Source organism: Nicotiana sylvestris, chromosome 5 (assembly GCF_000393655.2).
Source record: "Nicotiana sylvestris chromosome 5, ASM39365v2, whole genome shotgun sequence".
Lineage (NCBI taxonomy): Eukaryota > Viridiplantae > Streptophyta > Magnoliopsida > Solanales > Solanaceae > Nicotiana > Nicotiana sylvestris.
Window position 1 is genome coordinate 77,155,568 of NC_091061.1, and position 16,326 is coordinate 77,171,893.

At 36.5% G+C, this 16,326-nt stretch overlaps 1 protein-coding gene across 1 annotated transcript; it reads right to left on the reverse strand.

Moving 5' to 3' along the window:
* Nucleotides 1-9,518: 9,518 nt before the first annotated feature.
* On the reverse strand, nt 9,519-14,301 carry LOC104223677 (probable mannitol dehydrogenase). The gene is made up of 5 exons (XM_009775145.2): nt 13,949-14,301; nt 12,771-12,884; nt 10,760-11,273; nt 9,973-10,126; nt 9,519-9,880 (listed from the first exon to the last, which is right to left on the reverse strand). Exons 1-5 carry the CDS (start codon nt 14,044-14,046, stop codon nt 9,666-9,668), a joined length of 1,095 nt encoding a protein of 364 aa, XP_009773447.1. The 5' UTR covers nt 14,047-14,301; the 3' UTR covers nt 9,519-9,665.
* Nucleotides 14,302-16,326: the final 2,025 nt, after the last annotated feature.

Here is a 16,326-nt window from a genome sequence, read left to right on the forward strand (position 1 = left end):
TGTTTTAATTTAGAGGTTCTAATCATGGTGGTGGAAAGGCCTTTATGAGAAAACAAGTGAGGAACCAAGAAAGGAAGAAGGAAGAATGTGGAAGGGGATGGCCTTGGCTCTGAAAGTTTGAAGATGTTGTAAAAGTGTGAATCATTAAATGATTGAGGTATTTATAGAAGCCATATGGGCAGCGGAAAGGACGAACCAACAGCGATTCGTGTGCTTCTCGATAGTCGTGTTGACAGCGACCCTTGCGTAGCTTTTTGAGTTATGGCATTTAATGCTCTGATAGGCTGACATCATGATGATAGTGCCTAAGGGTAGGAGTTCAAAACCGTTTCCTATCATTTTATTCAAGGAAACGCGGGGACTATCTGTATACGATAAAAATCGGCGGTTCGATTTTACGATCATCATGGCGCCTCATAGAGGCTGCCCCCGGAAGGCTCAAAGCTCAACTCGGGGCTCCGACCCTGAGGGTTCCCAGTGATCGACTTTGAGGGTTCTCAGTGATCGACTTCGAGGCAGCGGAAACAACGATCGGCCTCGAGGCAGTGTAAATCAGCGACTGTGGTGGATCGATGTGAGGTTCCTAAGGCACGTGACTAGAGCTGACAAAGTCTATCAGGCTAGTCCAAACCCGTATCATGGCATTAAATGGTTGTATCAGCCCCATATCTTTGTAATAAATGCATTTGTATTATGTTAGGATTCCCTCTCATATATAAAGGAGATCCTTGTCATTTTGTAAAGGGGATCTGATACTCAATACTGAATATACAAGAACATTCTCTCTGCTTCCTAACTTCACATATTTTCTTGATCTCATTACTTACATTTATTGCTTCATTTGTTGTGTTCTATTTATTGTTCTTCATTTATTGCTCATTATTGGTTATAAAGAGCCGCCATTGAATTTATCATAACTATTAATCCTCCATCGACCGCCCTTAGCCGGGCATCCGACTCGACCTCGAGGCCCCGTACACACAAGCTCGAGGTCCTGATTTCCAGCCATTCGGTTTGATTATTATACTATCTACAAGCTATTGTCTTATTCTTTCTAATCTTTCACTTAGCATTTATTGTCTAACAACTAGCATAAAAATAGATGACATATTTTTAGAACAACAAAATCAAATCTAATTGTTATTACCATTTTCAAGGTAAACAAATGTTAAAGAACTTTTAAAAATAAAAAATGTGCTACTAATTTTTTCGACGGGCCAAAACAGAAAAGAGTATTGTTACGCTAACCTCGCTCATTTTTTGACATAATGTTGCAAATATCTTACACTAACCTCCCCCGTAGTATTAACATAACAATTCAGAAATCTCCATTAGTTTCAACTTCTCTTAATACAATTCGAGAACATCAATAATTAACACGTTAACCATAAAATTGACAGAGGATGTAGATGTTATAAGAAAATATAAAAGAAAGTAGCAGTAAGGAGAGGAAATCAACGTAATTCCAGTTATCATTTATAAAAAATGCTTACTCCTATGTCAATCACTATTTCCCCCTTCGTCCTAATTTGCTACGCAAGATTCCCTTTTCAAAGTGAATTGACCAATTTAGTTGAATGTACAAGTCAATATAAATATCTATTTAAAAATCAGATAAATGAACTTTTAAAAGTAGTAAGATTGTTTCTAAATATTATTAAAGAAAGAAGGGACATGTCTTGTTACAAAATCTGCGTATGCAATTCAAACTGACCCACCTAACATTTACTACTTCTACAAGAACCAATATTTCTTGGTTTTGGAAAACTTAACTGCTTAAATAAACTGAAATACTTTACTTGGGACCAAATATATATGGTGAGAAAATAAGGACAAACACCTAATAATTTTTATTTTTGGCTTAAATTTTCTGATAAAATAAACTTGATTCACCTTCTTGGCATAATCTTCAATAGGTCGCATCTTCAAATCTCTACCATAAAGTTTGTCTCAACGTGCATGACACTCCGATCAAATTTTTCAGACAAAAATATGATTACCGTCAAATAGACTGCGGCTAGAACTAAACACGTCTTGATGAACTTGTCTTGAACCTAGCTTTGATACCACTTGTTAGGGATCGAAATAATCAGATCCATGTGAAAGCTAGTAAAGCAAACCTTCAACGACGATAAATCAGATAACAAAAGAGAAATATATCAAAAGAGACACAAATATTTAACGTGATTTAGTCAATGACCTACGTCCATAGGCGGAGATGAGCAATCTACTATAAAAAAAAAGAGTACAAGCTATCGAGAGAACAACCTCACAAAGAGGCACACACAAGTGACAACACATATTTGTTTCACAAATCCTCCACCTAAACAAGACTCTCAAACCCCTTATGATTTGTTGGACTCATGCTCATGTTGTCCAGCCAAAAACCTAACGGCCTAATCCTATTCTCTTTTGATTTCCAATCCTATTTGAAATTGGATTCGATTTTTTGTTCCTATTTGGAGTTGGGTTTGGGTTTAAGAGAAAGCACCACTCGTTATATATAAATAAAGTAACCTTAGAGAATTGTTCTATGATCATTAGTGTTAGTCTTTGAAAGTCTTTAGCACATAAGAGAGGTCTTTGAGAGAGTTTCCATCAAGAATAAAAGAGAAGATTAAAAGTGTTCGTTTTCCTGCATATTTTGTTTTGACCAGCCAGCTTCAAATTATATTTTTCAATGTTCACCGTTGGATCGGGTAAAATTTGACTGGGTGTTCCTAACATTTTGTTCTTTGATCTGAAAGGTGGAGATTGGATTTGGTGGCTTGTAGCATCCGATTTTGAGCCCTGGCAGCTCTATTTTTGTGATTTCTCCCCTTTCTTCAATTGATTTGTTATTGCTCTTGTTGCTATTGTTGCTATTGTTGCTTCATATTTGGCACTTGTTGTGTAGTAAATTTGGTAAAATTTTGTTAACCTCTTATTGATTAGTGGAGTTTATTGGATCTTTGTGATCCTGTGGTTTTTACCTTCGATTTGAAGGGGTTTTAACATTAAAGTTTAGTGTTCTTTATCTTTTCTGTTTTTGGGTTTATCTCTTCCTCGACATAACAATTGTATCAGAGCCTTGGTTATTTATTCGGAATTTTTTACGTAACGGAGGCGAATATGATCAAGATAAAATATTTAAATGGGAGTAATTTAATGTTTGCAGAAGCAAGATGAAAGATGTGTTGTTCCTGAAGAAGATGCATCTACCCATTTTTACAGCTCATAAACCCGAGACTATAGATGACGAAGATTGAGATTTCGAGAACCAACAAGTTTGTGGATATATACTACAATGTGTTGAAGACAATATTCACAATCATATTGTGAATGAGACATATGCAAGGTCATTGTAGGAAAAGTTAGAGACTCTTTATGCTTCAAAAACTAGGAACAATAAGTTGTTCCTGCTAAAATAATTGATGACCTTTAAAAAAATGAGGGCATTGCTATTCTTGTTCATTGAAATAATTTTCAGGGTGTCCTTATCAGATGTCTGGAATGAGAGTTAATTTTGATGATGAGATACAAGGACTTTGACTTTTTAATACTCTGCTAGACTCTAGGAAAACTCTTCATGTTTCTTTAACAAATTCAGTTCCTGGTGGTAAGGTGATCATAGAATATGCCAAGAGTGGTGTGTTAAATGAGGAATTAAGGAGAAAATATCAGAGTTCGTCCTCACAAGCAGATATTTTGGTTGCAAAAGTTCGTGAGAGAGAGAGAATAAAAGGTTCGAGGAACAGAGGTAAGAGCAAAAGTAAGTCACAGGCCAAATATCAAAACTATTTGTGCAACCACTGTGGCAAGAAAGGATATATCAAATGGTTCTGCCACAATTTGAACCAAGACAGTAGAGAATGAAAGAAAGTTGAAATTAACGAGAACAATATTGTTGTTATTGCTCGAGATGACCCTTATTTTGCTTATGATGAAAACGTCATCAATTTGGTATCCCATGAGATGAGTTGGATAGGAGACTATGGAGCTACCTCACATGTCACACCAAGAAATGACTTTTTCTCATCTTATACTTCTATTGAGTTTGGAGTGTTAAAGATCGGCAATGCCACTGAGATTAAGGTGTTTGGTGGTGGCATAGTTTGTTTGCAAACTAATAATGGTTCAACATTAATTCTTTAGAATGTCAAACAAGCTCCAGACTTTTCTTTTAATTTGGTCTCCAGGAAGATTAGACAATGAAGGTTACCATAATGACCTTTTTAATGGCCATTGGAAGCTCTTCAAGGGTTCATTAGTAGTGGCTCGAGGAGTCATGTCTTCTCATTTATATAGTACAAATAACATCAAAATCGAGAATTAAACACCAAAATTCATCATGCAACCTTCAAACTCCAGAACTTCAAGTATTCACAACCAAGCATCTGATTCATAATAAATGAACTCGAAATGAAACCAAACTTTGCACACAAGTTCCAAATGATAAAACAAACATATTTCAAGTCCTGTAATAACAATCCGTACCCGATAGCTACAAAGTCAACTCATGGCAAAACCTATGAAATTTCTAAACCTTTGAATTGCCAACTCGACAAAAAGAGCCAAATCATCCTAGGAACATCCAAATATGAATCCGGGCATACGCCTGAGTCCAAAATCACCATATGAATCTGTTAGAACCATTAAAATATGAATTTGAGCTCCTTTACTCACAAGGAAAATATTGGTCAACTCTTCTGATTTAAAGCTTCTAAAATGAGAATTACTCACCCGAATCAATCTCAAACTTCCCGAATATCAAATCTAACCATACACACAAGTTGTAACACATCAAATGAAACTACTCAATACCTTAAACCACTAAACGGAATGCTAACATTAAAAATAACTAATCGGGTCATTACAATCCAAATCGAGGAACTATAACAACACATGCCCAAATTACCCGATCGTCAATGGTAGACTCCCCCACTTGGCTTGGAGCCACAAACACCTCGTCTGATAACCCACAATACCCTTCCTTCTTAACTTTCCATGACCTCACACTGCTATCCAGTTGAATCTCCTCATAAGCTCGCATAGCACTAGTTAAAACACATTCGGATCATCTGCCGAATACATACTCATCCTCACAACAATCATGCCGACTTCCTCTAGTGCTCTGAAATGGTAGTATATACATTCTACTGAATAGAAGTCTCATACAAATCACACAACCTCGAATCTTCTTGCAGGAGATAACCCACCTGCTAACCTCAAATCGACGTCTTCCTATGGCCCTACCATGGTCACAACCACTAAGTAATCAATTAATCTTCCCGAGTCTACACTCGCCAAATAGATATAAGACTCTGCTTCATTCCTCAAATGGACAGTTGGAAGATCACTAACATATCCATATGTTAAGATCGTACAACACATAAAGATGATGATCAACTATCCATAGCTACTTGCATCCCCTCCGTAACATCACAAGTCATTATTGTACATCTAATACCGAGTAGTCAATATCGATCATGAATCGAAAAGAAAAAAATTGAAGATTTAGGCTTCAAGCTGAAACAAAGTCGCACGATGTGGAAAGAAAGAAGGAAAGTTTCCTAGATGCCCTGTAGCCTCTGAAGATAGGCGTGGACATCATCATACCGATCTGCAAGACTTTACTAGACATTTGTTCATAATTAGTGGAACCTATGAACCTAGAGCTCTGATACAAACTTTGTCACGACCCAAAATTGAACCTAGCGGTGATGACACCTAACCCCAACATGCTAGGTAAGCCAAACAATGAATAATAACTCAAATGGAAGCTCATCAATAATAATAAATAAAAAGATGAATATTCATACAAATATCCCAAGGATTGGTAGTACAAGTCTTGAGCCACTAGCATTTAGATTTACAAAGATGGTTCAAAGAATAAATACACCCTCTATTTGAAATACACATAAACAGAAGTGAAAACCCTAAACTACCAAGAACAAGTGGTGACTTATATCTGGAATGCAGTTACATCCTCAATTATAGCCTTTGTCATCCACGGTAGCTCAAGTCCTAGATCTGCACGCAAGGTGCAGAAGTGTAGTATGAGTACAACAACAACCCCTTATACTCAGTAAGTATCCTGACTAATGTTGATAAAGTAGTAGTGAGGTTTTTAAGTCCAAATGGTACTCACTTTGAATAACCCATGAAGATCAATAACATATACAATACAAAGAGTTATCCAGAAAAGATAGTCACAGAATAATGAATATCAATAATATGGTGCACAACTGGGTAGGGGCAATAAAAAATATTTGCCGAATAAACAGGTCAAGTAAATACAACTTGCACCAACTCTGCACATAAAGAGACATGCACCAAGTAGTGTGTGTGATCAAATACTCATATGAATGTAAAATCTGTACATAACAATGATCCAATACCGTATCAATTTCCAAATACCATGTGTTCGAGTCTAACATATCAATGTGTGATGATAACTCCCTTCCTACAACAACCTGATACTCTCCAAGTGTCCAACAACTCATTAACAAGTCTCGTACAGGTATAAAATGTATCAGCTAGTATATGTAGATGACATGCATGGATAATACATGTAATAATATATGAAATGCATGACATGCATAAAGAATGCACTTGGAGGATCAAGGATGCTACCTTTATATTCCACTCATCATCAATCGAGAATGTCACACTTATACTCCACACATCATTAATCAAGAATTCCACCTTTATACTCCACGCATCATCAATCAACCAGAAACCCATCAGTTTCTCACAACCCGCATGTATGCCATCAAGAGAGAAACATGAGAGGATGACCCTAGGGGGATATATCCATATCCGCATGCGGCACAGACAACTCACGTTCCATAACCGTACGGACAACTCACATGCTACAAGGACAGCTCACGTGTCAATCATAAAAATAACTGCATGGACAACTCACGTGCCAATAATCATAACAGCCACAAAGACAACTCACGTACTACAAGGACAACTCACGTGCCATATTAAATATCCCATCACAATCACCGCACGGCAAAGACCTCATTCCAATCAATAATAATATCCCGATTTTCGCGCGGTAGAAACCTCGTGCCATAACCTCAGTACATATTTGAGAGCCATGCGCGGTGATGTATGCATATGAATATGAGGTAAGCATATAAAATGTACGTTGACCGAGAAATAACCATGCATGGATGTATGCATGTATACAAGGTATGATCCCTAGGTAGGATGTATGCTTATATGTACATATGGCCACAGACCCAACACATAATACGTCACCCAAATAATCATCACACCTAAATAAGCATCAAAAGCCATTTCATATAACGTGGTTAAGAAAACTCAAGTAGTCATACATCAATTTAAGGCATAACATAAGAATAATAAGTATGGATGTGTGTTCATAACATCTGGGACTACGTCTAAAACATGTATGGCAACAATCTCAAGATAGTTCATCATGCTCCAAATACAGTACCATTAACCTCAACATTAACTCTAGCATAGTTCATCGTACTCATGTAATCTAGTAATTTAGTAAAACATAGAATCTAGTAGAACGCATAACCAAACACCGCATAAGGTAAATCTAGAATCTACTCCGAGTATGAATACTCATGTCACATGCATACACACTCGTCACCTCACATATACATTACTCCCGCATGTGACAGACAATATAAGTTATTATGAAATATTCTATCAACCAATGTTAGGCAAGACACTTACCTCATTTGGGCTTGTTCAATGCTCCAAAATCGCATCTCCTTAAGAAATACCTCTAACCGGCTCGAACCTAGCCAACCATCAATCAAGGAAGTCAACCAATTCCATAAGAAGTAATCCTAATCAATAAAGCCTCGATTTTTTTAAGGATTCCCCAAAAGTCAACCTCGGGCTTGTGTGCCCGAAACCTGAAACCAATGCCAAAATCCGATGACCCATGACCTGCCGAGTCCAAATATATAATTAGATTCTAAAACCAAGTCCAAATCGGTACTCAAATCCTACAAATACACTCTCTTAAAGTGTAAGAAAAAACCCATATTTCATCTCAAAATTCCATGTTATGGGTGTTAACAATTTATGTAGATTCTTGAAGTAATACCAAAAGTGAGTAGAAATCACGTATCCCAAAGTCTTGTGTAAAAATTTCCATGAGAAATCGCCCCTCCCCATGTTTAGGGTTCAAAATATAAAAAATAAGCTCGAAATCCCGAAATAACATCTTAAATAAACTGCCCGGCAGCACCCTTGGCGAACGCGACCACTGCTCCACGCTCGCGAAAGCACAAACCAAGCTACTGACCAAAATACCATATGTGATCACGGCCTCGCCCTTGCCATTGCATAGTGACAAGTCCCTCTCCTTTGCGAATGCGATCTACACCTTCACGAATGCAAAGGCAAATATTCCCATGCCAGCTCTAACTCCTCACGAACACGACAGACACACGCGAACGCCATACACCTGGAACAATACTACGCGAATGTAACACTTCCTTGCGAACGTGAAGAGCAATAGACCCAATACCAGAAATACTCCTTGCGAACGCACTGCTAACTAATCATGATCGCGAAGAACACAGTCACCTGCTAAATACTAGCAACTCAAACATCACCAAAATGCTCCAAAACCACCCCGAACTACACTCGTGACCCCCGGGTCCCCGTCCAATCATACCGATAAGTCCAAATACATTATTCAAACTTATCCAAAGGCTCGAAACATTATAAATAACATCAAAACCAAGAACCGAATATCAAAATTATTCTCTTAACTTTCAAACCTTCAAAGTTCGCCGAACCCATCTGAATCACACTTAAATATTTCGGATCACAATGAAATTTTGCACACAAATCCCAATCAACTAAACAAACTTATACAAGATCTCAAAAATGCAATAGGAGTCAGATAACACCGAAGTCAACTTCTGATCAAAACTATGAACTCACAAATTCTATAAATTGCCAACTTTCGACAAATAAAGCCAAAACCCTCTAGGAACATCCAAATTTAAATCCGAACACATGCCCAAGTCTAAAGTCACCATACGAACCTATTATAATCATCAAATCCAATTCAAATGTCTTTTACTTAAAAGTCAAATCTTGATCAACTCTTTCAACTTAAGGCTTCCATATTGAAAAAATTTCTATTAAATCCATCCCCAACCACCCAAAAATCAAAACCAGCCATGCACGCAAGTTCTAATACACTATATAAAGCCACTCGAAGTCTCAAATCGCATTACGAAATGCTAGAACTTAAAATGACTGATCGGGTTGTTGCAATCCTTGACCTAATCTTCAGCAAGAGAGATCTGCCATGATTGTCTCATATTTAGGAGGCTGCCATGTCACTGTCCACAAAATAAGGAAATAACATGGGCGAAAGAGAATCCTCCTAAACCTGCTGAGAATTAGCGCCAATATTTGTGCAAGAGACATTACATTTTAATATGCAACAACCACTTTTATTGTTACAAGTTATTAATCACCAAAACCTCAATTTCTAACAAGAACAAAGCTTAATGGACAATGAATGATAAAAACACAGAAGCTCAAACATTTCTCGTCTTAATAATACTCCATAACTCACAAGTTGATCAGTCATATATCAACTTATCACAAATACATGCTCAATTTTTCGAATATGAGTTTTTTTCTGGTATTGAAGGAAGAAACAGCAACTACATTGAACGACCAGGGCATGATATAGAGTTTGCAATGTCAATCACAAACCGGTATTTAACGTCAGATTTTGCAAGTCGTTCCATGGCCGTATTGATTTGCTCCACTCGGATCAGCTCGATATCTGCTGTAATGTTGTGCTTTGCACAAAAGTCTAACATTTCCTGCGTCTCTTTCATGCCTCCAATGTCACTTCCCCCAACTAGCTTCCTACCTATTAATAATCAAATTTGTAAATATGGTCCTGCAGTTAAAATGGTTAAAAATAAAAGCAACATTTTGATGTTCTAAAGCATGCTCTCTTACCCAAAACTAAAGGGAAAATCGGAAGCTCCAGTGGCTTTTCAGGTAACCCAACAGTGACAAGTTTACCATCCACCTTTAGCAAACTGAGCAACGGAGCCAATGGATGAACCGCACCAATGGTGTCAATAATGTAATCCATAGTATTTACAAAAGCCTGCATAGACAACCGCTATATCATAATTTTTATAAAGGATCATGGCAGCGGCTACATCACTTTCCTTGAACCAGTCAAAAAAATTATCCGCACTCAAATGCATGTGATTTGTTGAAAAGAACAAGGATTTAGGCGACAAAAGAAAAGTTCAACTTAAACAACACCAGGGATCTTGTAGTTGGAATTAAGATTTGTAGTTGTAACTACCATGTCACATCTGTTTTATTATGAGAATCGAACTTACAACACAAACAGAAACCAGTAACAGGCAAACTAGCTTTAACGTTTGAAATTTCCTCCATATACAATCCTTACTACTTACCGAACTCCCAACAAGATTGTAATTGAGCGACATGGATATTGAAGAGTCCATTCATAGTTATTTGTAAAACAACCCTTACCATGAGGGCTGCAGTCTAAATAATGCATCTTTCCTATTTGAGTCATCAAGAACTGTATTTCCAAGTTCTTGTTGCAATTAAAATGTGGTGTTAAGAATTTAAAGGAAACCTGTAATGCCTTAAATGGTGTCAATTAACATGCACAATGCTTAACTTCTTTCTTAATCTTCTTAAGAACATCACCTGTTTTGGATTTTAAACTTCTCTTTTTTATATATTACTTTGCACTTACCTTCATTTTTGTAGGATCACTACTTAAAACGAAAGCATCCGCACCAAGCTTCTTGATGGCCTCATCTTCCTTCTTAGGAGAAGTGCTGATGACAGTAACTTTTAACCCAAAGGCCTTTCCAATCTTCACAGCAACATGACCAAGCCCCCCTAATCCAGCAACACCCAAATGCTTGCCTGGCTCGGTCATACCATAGTATTTCATTGGGCTGTATACAGTGATTCCAGCACATAATAAAGGTGCTCCAGCATCAGAAGGTAGGTTTTCAGGAAATTGAAGAACAAAGCGCTGATGAACAACTATCATATCGGAGTAACCACCATATGTCCTTGTACCGTCATGGTATGTGGAGTTGTAGGTGAACATAACTTTGGGACAATAGTTTTCCAAGCTCTGTTCACAGATATCACACGTGTGACAGGAGCCTACAATCACTCCAACTCCAACTCGGTCACCAACCTTGAATCTATGGACACTAGTGCCAACTGCAGTCACTAGACCAACAATTTCATGCCTGCACAGAAGTAAGCTCTTTAACTTGAAACATAAGCAAACTTTTGACATTAAACTATCAAATTCATGAAAAAATCCAAGACATGTTGACCACCCTACTATGAAGCTTGAAGTTTCATCAAAGTGTTTCGTAGAACTAGTAAACCACTGGATGAAAGACCATGGTAGCTGGCGTGCATTACCTACCAAAGCTTGTGAGGGCGCTTGCTTGCCACCTTCAGCTTTCTTGTACTGATAGTGTAAAAATTCTTTAATACAAATGTTTATCTCTTTGCAGGACTTCAAAGATGTGGGAAGAGTTGCAGGCTCAGGTGGAATAGTTACCTAAGGCCTGATATCAAGAGAGGGATATTCACTTTACAAGAAGAACAAACCATCATTCAAATCCATGCTCTCTTAGGGAATAGTTAACTGACTCTCAGAAGTAATACTCTATTTAGATAAAGTCCAGCTTTAATAATTTTCCATGAGACGAGAGAACCTATATATAACTAAGATTCCTTTCAGTCCTTTATCTCTCCTTTCTCAACTAAACTTCTGTGTTTAAAATTCCAGTAGGATAAATCAACTGAACAATCCTTGCACCGCGGGAAGATGTAATTCATGAGACTAGAAATAATGAATCTGGTATTTCCTTTGAACTTTCTAGACTTGTTGGCAACTCGGTCAATCCATTGATAGCTTCCTTAAGCGATGTGCTCAGGTTTTTCACTTATCTTTTGGTCCAATTAAAATGCATTCAAGAGAATGGTAAATGATTTGATCAGACGATGCTTAATAATTTCTAATATTGATTAGTAATGTACCAAAAAATTCTATTGATTAGTACAAGTAAACAATTGAACTATTGCATAAGACGTGCTTTCATGGCTCGTTATCTGCCTTATCTAATGAAGCAGGAAATATTTCCAAAAACTTCAATCAGTTTTTCTCAACTCAAATTATGAGAACTGCTACTGATGAAGTCTCTAGCAGTTAGAACAGATTAGTGTAGACTTTTTTGGAAACTGTACTTCACTTTATTTCTCCAGTTATACCATTTAATCAACTCTGTCCAAGAAAAGAGAAATGCCCACCTTAAGAGTTAGCTTTCAGAATTAAGTTAGATAAAGGTTTCATTTCTCTTAACTTGTTATCTCATGTCATCCACGCTCCAAATATTCAGTCTTAAGCGAGGAGGGTTGTTAGAGTTACACATAAGATAAGAATATGAGTCTTATTAGACAATCCTCAACCCATGAGCTAACGTTTTGGAATTGAGTTGAGTCGAAGGTCCATTTTTCTTAACACTAAGTGTTTTATCTTCTTCTCGATATCCTTCTCCCCCCACCTCTGCTGTATTATAAAAACCTAAACTTCTTAAGTATAGTCTAATTATAAGTTTATATGTACTCAACATTTGCATCCAAGTATCTAAACGCTAATTGTGAAGATGGGCAAATAGTCTTGTCACATCAAAGTATCAAGTGTTAGGGAAGAAGGAGACTGAGTAGCTTACCCAGGGACGATAGGGTATTTTGTGAATCCCCACTCATTCTTCAAACAATGCAAGTCGGAGTGACATACGCCACAGTAAAGTATCCTGACAGTAACATCATCATCACCATTTTGTCTGCCATCAATTCAAAAAGGATAAGTTCGCAATGTCAGCTAGATAAGCATTAAACTTCCCACATTATGGAAGCTAAATTTACATTTCAACTATACAAACAAGAAGCAGGACCACCAATAGAGAGGAATGAGAAAAGGAGAAGTGGCTGATACTACTATATATGATGTGTATCTTGTCTCTATATCCGCAAGTATATTTCGGAAACAAAAAAGGTATTCTAGGCACTTATAAACAAAAAATGGCTTCGGAATTATTAGAGAAAAAAAAATCTTAATGTTGGAACCTTTCAATAAGCCTCTTCCAATCGTCAGGTGGTGGAATCGAAAATTTTGGTATTTCTTCCATCAATGGTCCATATATACATGTATATCAACAGATTATAATGTCAAGGGTCATTATAAGTTCAAGGAGGAATTATTTAGCCTGCTAAAGATACAGCATAAGACGCACAAGATGTAGGTTTAGACTCATTATTCAAATTCAAAGAACTATTAAAATGAACTATTTATATGTTGTGTTAAAGGGTATGATATCATGCAGCAAAACCCAAAGTACACCGTTTCTACTTTTGCTGCTTAGTAATTACAAAACGATATCAGGAACAAAGGAAACCTGAAGAAAGGATAGAGACTCCTATCAACCAATTAAAAGCCACATGAATAATCAACCGCGCCGTCAAGGAAATATTACACGGAAATGTACGGCGATTCTTCGGAAATGTTTACAAAAACTATGTTTTGATAACCGAGAAATCTATAAAGGACAAACGATTGGAACTCCGCACCAACAGAGTAACTTGAGATGTGCCCATAATTAAGACATTACCATGCTCTCACCACTAAATCAAAGTCAAGTCATGCATGCTTATGTACCGAAATATATATACGTCGTATAGGTATGTGAAGAGCAAAATTAATGGCAATCATCAAAGAATGGATATAGCATGAAAAGTTACAGTTAAGCATTTTTAAGTCCTTCCATTTCAGAGACATACATTAATATTAATACACCCAACAATTTACCAGACGTTAAATAAACATCAAACAAAAAGTAGCGCTACCTACCTCCGAGAGAAATCGAACGGCGACAGAATTCCGGAGGTGTCCCTAGCAGCCCACCCAAAAGCTTTTTGTGGGTGTTCGTTCTCTGGTGCTTTAACCATTTATTCTCAGAGCGTGTTGAATAATATTACTCAGTGCCAAAACTGGAACAGACTGGAAAAAGTATATGGATTAATGCTCCAGTGGGGACTTATTGCACGCTGCTATTCCTGAGGTCCACTTAAAACTTTCTTTCAAAGTCAATTTTGAGAAATGGAATTAGATTCTGTGAATCCCGCTCAAGTATTCTCCACCACAATTTTTCTATATTGTCTCGTAGTACTGTATCTATTTGCATGAATGACACTGTTCGATTCAAATTTTAAGGGTCTAAGATTTGAAAATTATAATTAGTGTTCTGACCTTAGTTGCGAGAAAGATTTTAGGAAAGTAATCTCCAACTTTGGTAAGAAAATGATTGCCATTAAAAAATAAAAATAAAAATAAAAAAATCTATATCTATCTATATATATACAGTCTATAGCTGTCCAACGGGACGGGACAGGACGGGACGACATTTAAGCGGGACGGTGGCGGGACAGGACAAACGGGACGAAACGTTCGTCTCATCCCGTCCCGCTAACAAACGGGATGGGACAGGATGGGACGGGACGGGTTCGTGGACCTTAAGTGTATTTTTTTTAAAAAAAACGTCTAGTTTTTTGAAAATTACTTTGTTTTTAAAGTTTGCAACGGCTAGCTTTTTGATTAATTATTTAATAAACTTAAATGTTACTATGTTAAAATGAAAATTAGAAAACTAAGTAAAGAATTATAAAATATTAAAACAAAAGACTTGTAATGAAATATTCTAGTAATTATAAATTTATAATAGAGTTATAATTTATTTAATATAATTTCAAAGTATTAACTATTAAGTAACTAAAACAATTCATAAATAAAATTCAATGCTTAGAGCCTTTTATTTTATTAATAGAACTTTCAAATCTCAAATACAAATATAATTCTTTTGAAGAGCACTTAATCTACGCAGCCACCTTCTAGGAAGAGTTCTGTTTGAACTAGGCCTTTTAGTAGTCAATTACAAATTATCATACTAATATTTGTAAGCTCCTATATAGCTTCTTTGTAACTTATCAATAATATCTCTCGGACATTCTGCTGGAATTGGCAATGTTGATTGGTGTTCCATGAGCTCCATGTCGTCATCGCTCCCAGTGGTTAGTATCTCATTGTATTCTTCTTCTTCCCTAGTGGTTAATTTTTCAAAACCAAGATTTCTTCTTTCTGAATTAATCCAATCTCTGAATAATACGGAAATCTCTAGATTGTCCTCCGCTAATGAATGTCTATGATCTCCAATTTGAAATCTTGCCGCACTAAAAGCACTCTCCGATGCTACTGATGATGCTTGAATAGCCAGGATATCTCGGGCCATAATTGAAAGTGTTGGAAAAGCCTTGCCACGCTCCCTCCACCATGACAAAAGTTGTTCCTTGCCTTCTTCGTCTTTAATATTTTCCAATCCTTGATTAAGATAAGAATCAAGTTCATCATCAATAGAGGAATCAAAACCTGTTATATCATCCATATCTTCCCATAAAACTTCTGCTCTAGACTTAGAAGAAGGAGCAGTTTCACAACCAGTTGTATTCATAGATTTATATTTATCAAACATTGATCTAGCATAAGAATATATGCTAGCTTGGCAGTTTTCGAGAGATGGTTGTTCATTTTCTTGAATTTCTAAATTCTCATAAATTTTACGAACAAGTCCCTTTGCACCTCTTAGTTTTAAAGATGGGTTAAGTAGAGTAAAAATTAAATAAACTTCAGGAATAGGGAAAAATATTTTTTTAAATTTTAAAATCATTTCTTTAATGGCCGGTGCATAAGTTGGATTTGTTTTATACTTACCAAATACAACAGAAATTCCACAAATATACCATAATATTTGTGTAACAGTAGGATAATATATACCAGAAAATTGTTTTGTAGCATAATAAAAATTTTCTAAAAATTTAGTAAGCTCTTTGATCGCATCCCAATCAGAATCAACAATTTGATCAACAGGGTGAGCATTATGCATATTAAATACCTTTTGGATAGGCACCCGATAATCATAAGCAACTTTAAGCATTTCATAAGTAGAATTCCACCTAGTACAAACATCTTTTGGAACTTTTCTAAATGGAAGGTTAGCACTAGCACATTGTTGAGCAAATTCACGAATTCTACTTTGTTTATGAGCACGAAAAATATAGCCACAAGCATGTTGTATTTTACTACAAGCATCAGAAAATAAATTAAGACCATCTTTTACAACCAAGTTAAAAATATGACATGCACATCTAAATCAACCCAATGACATGTAACAGTTA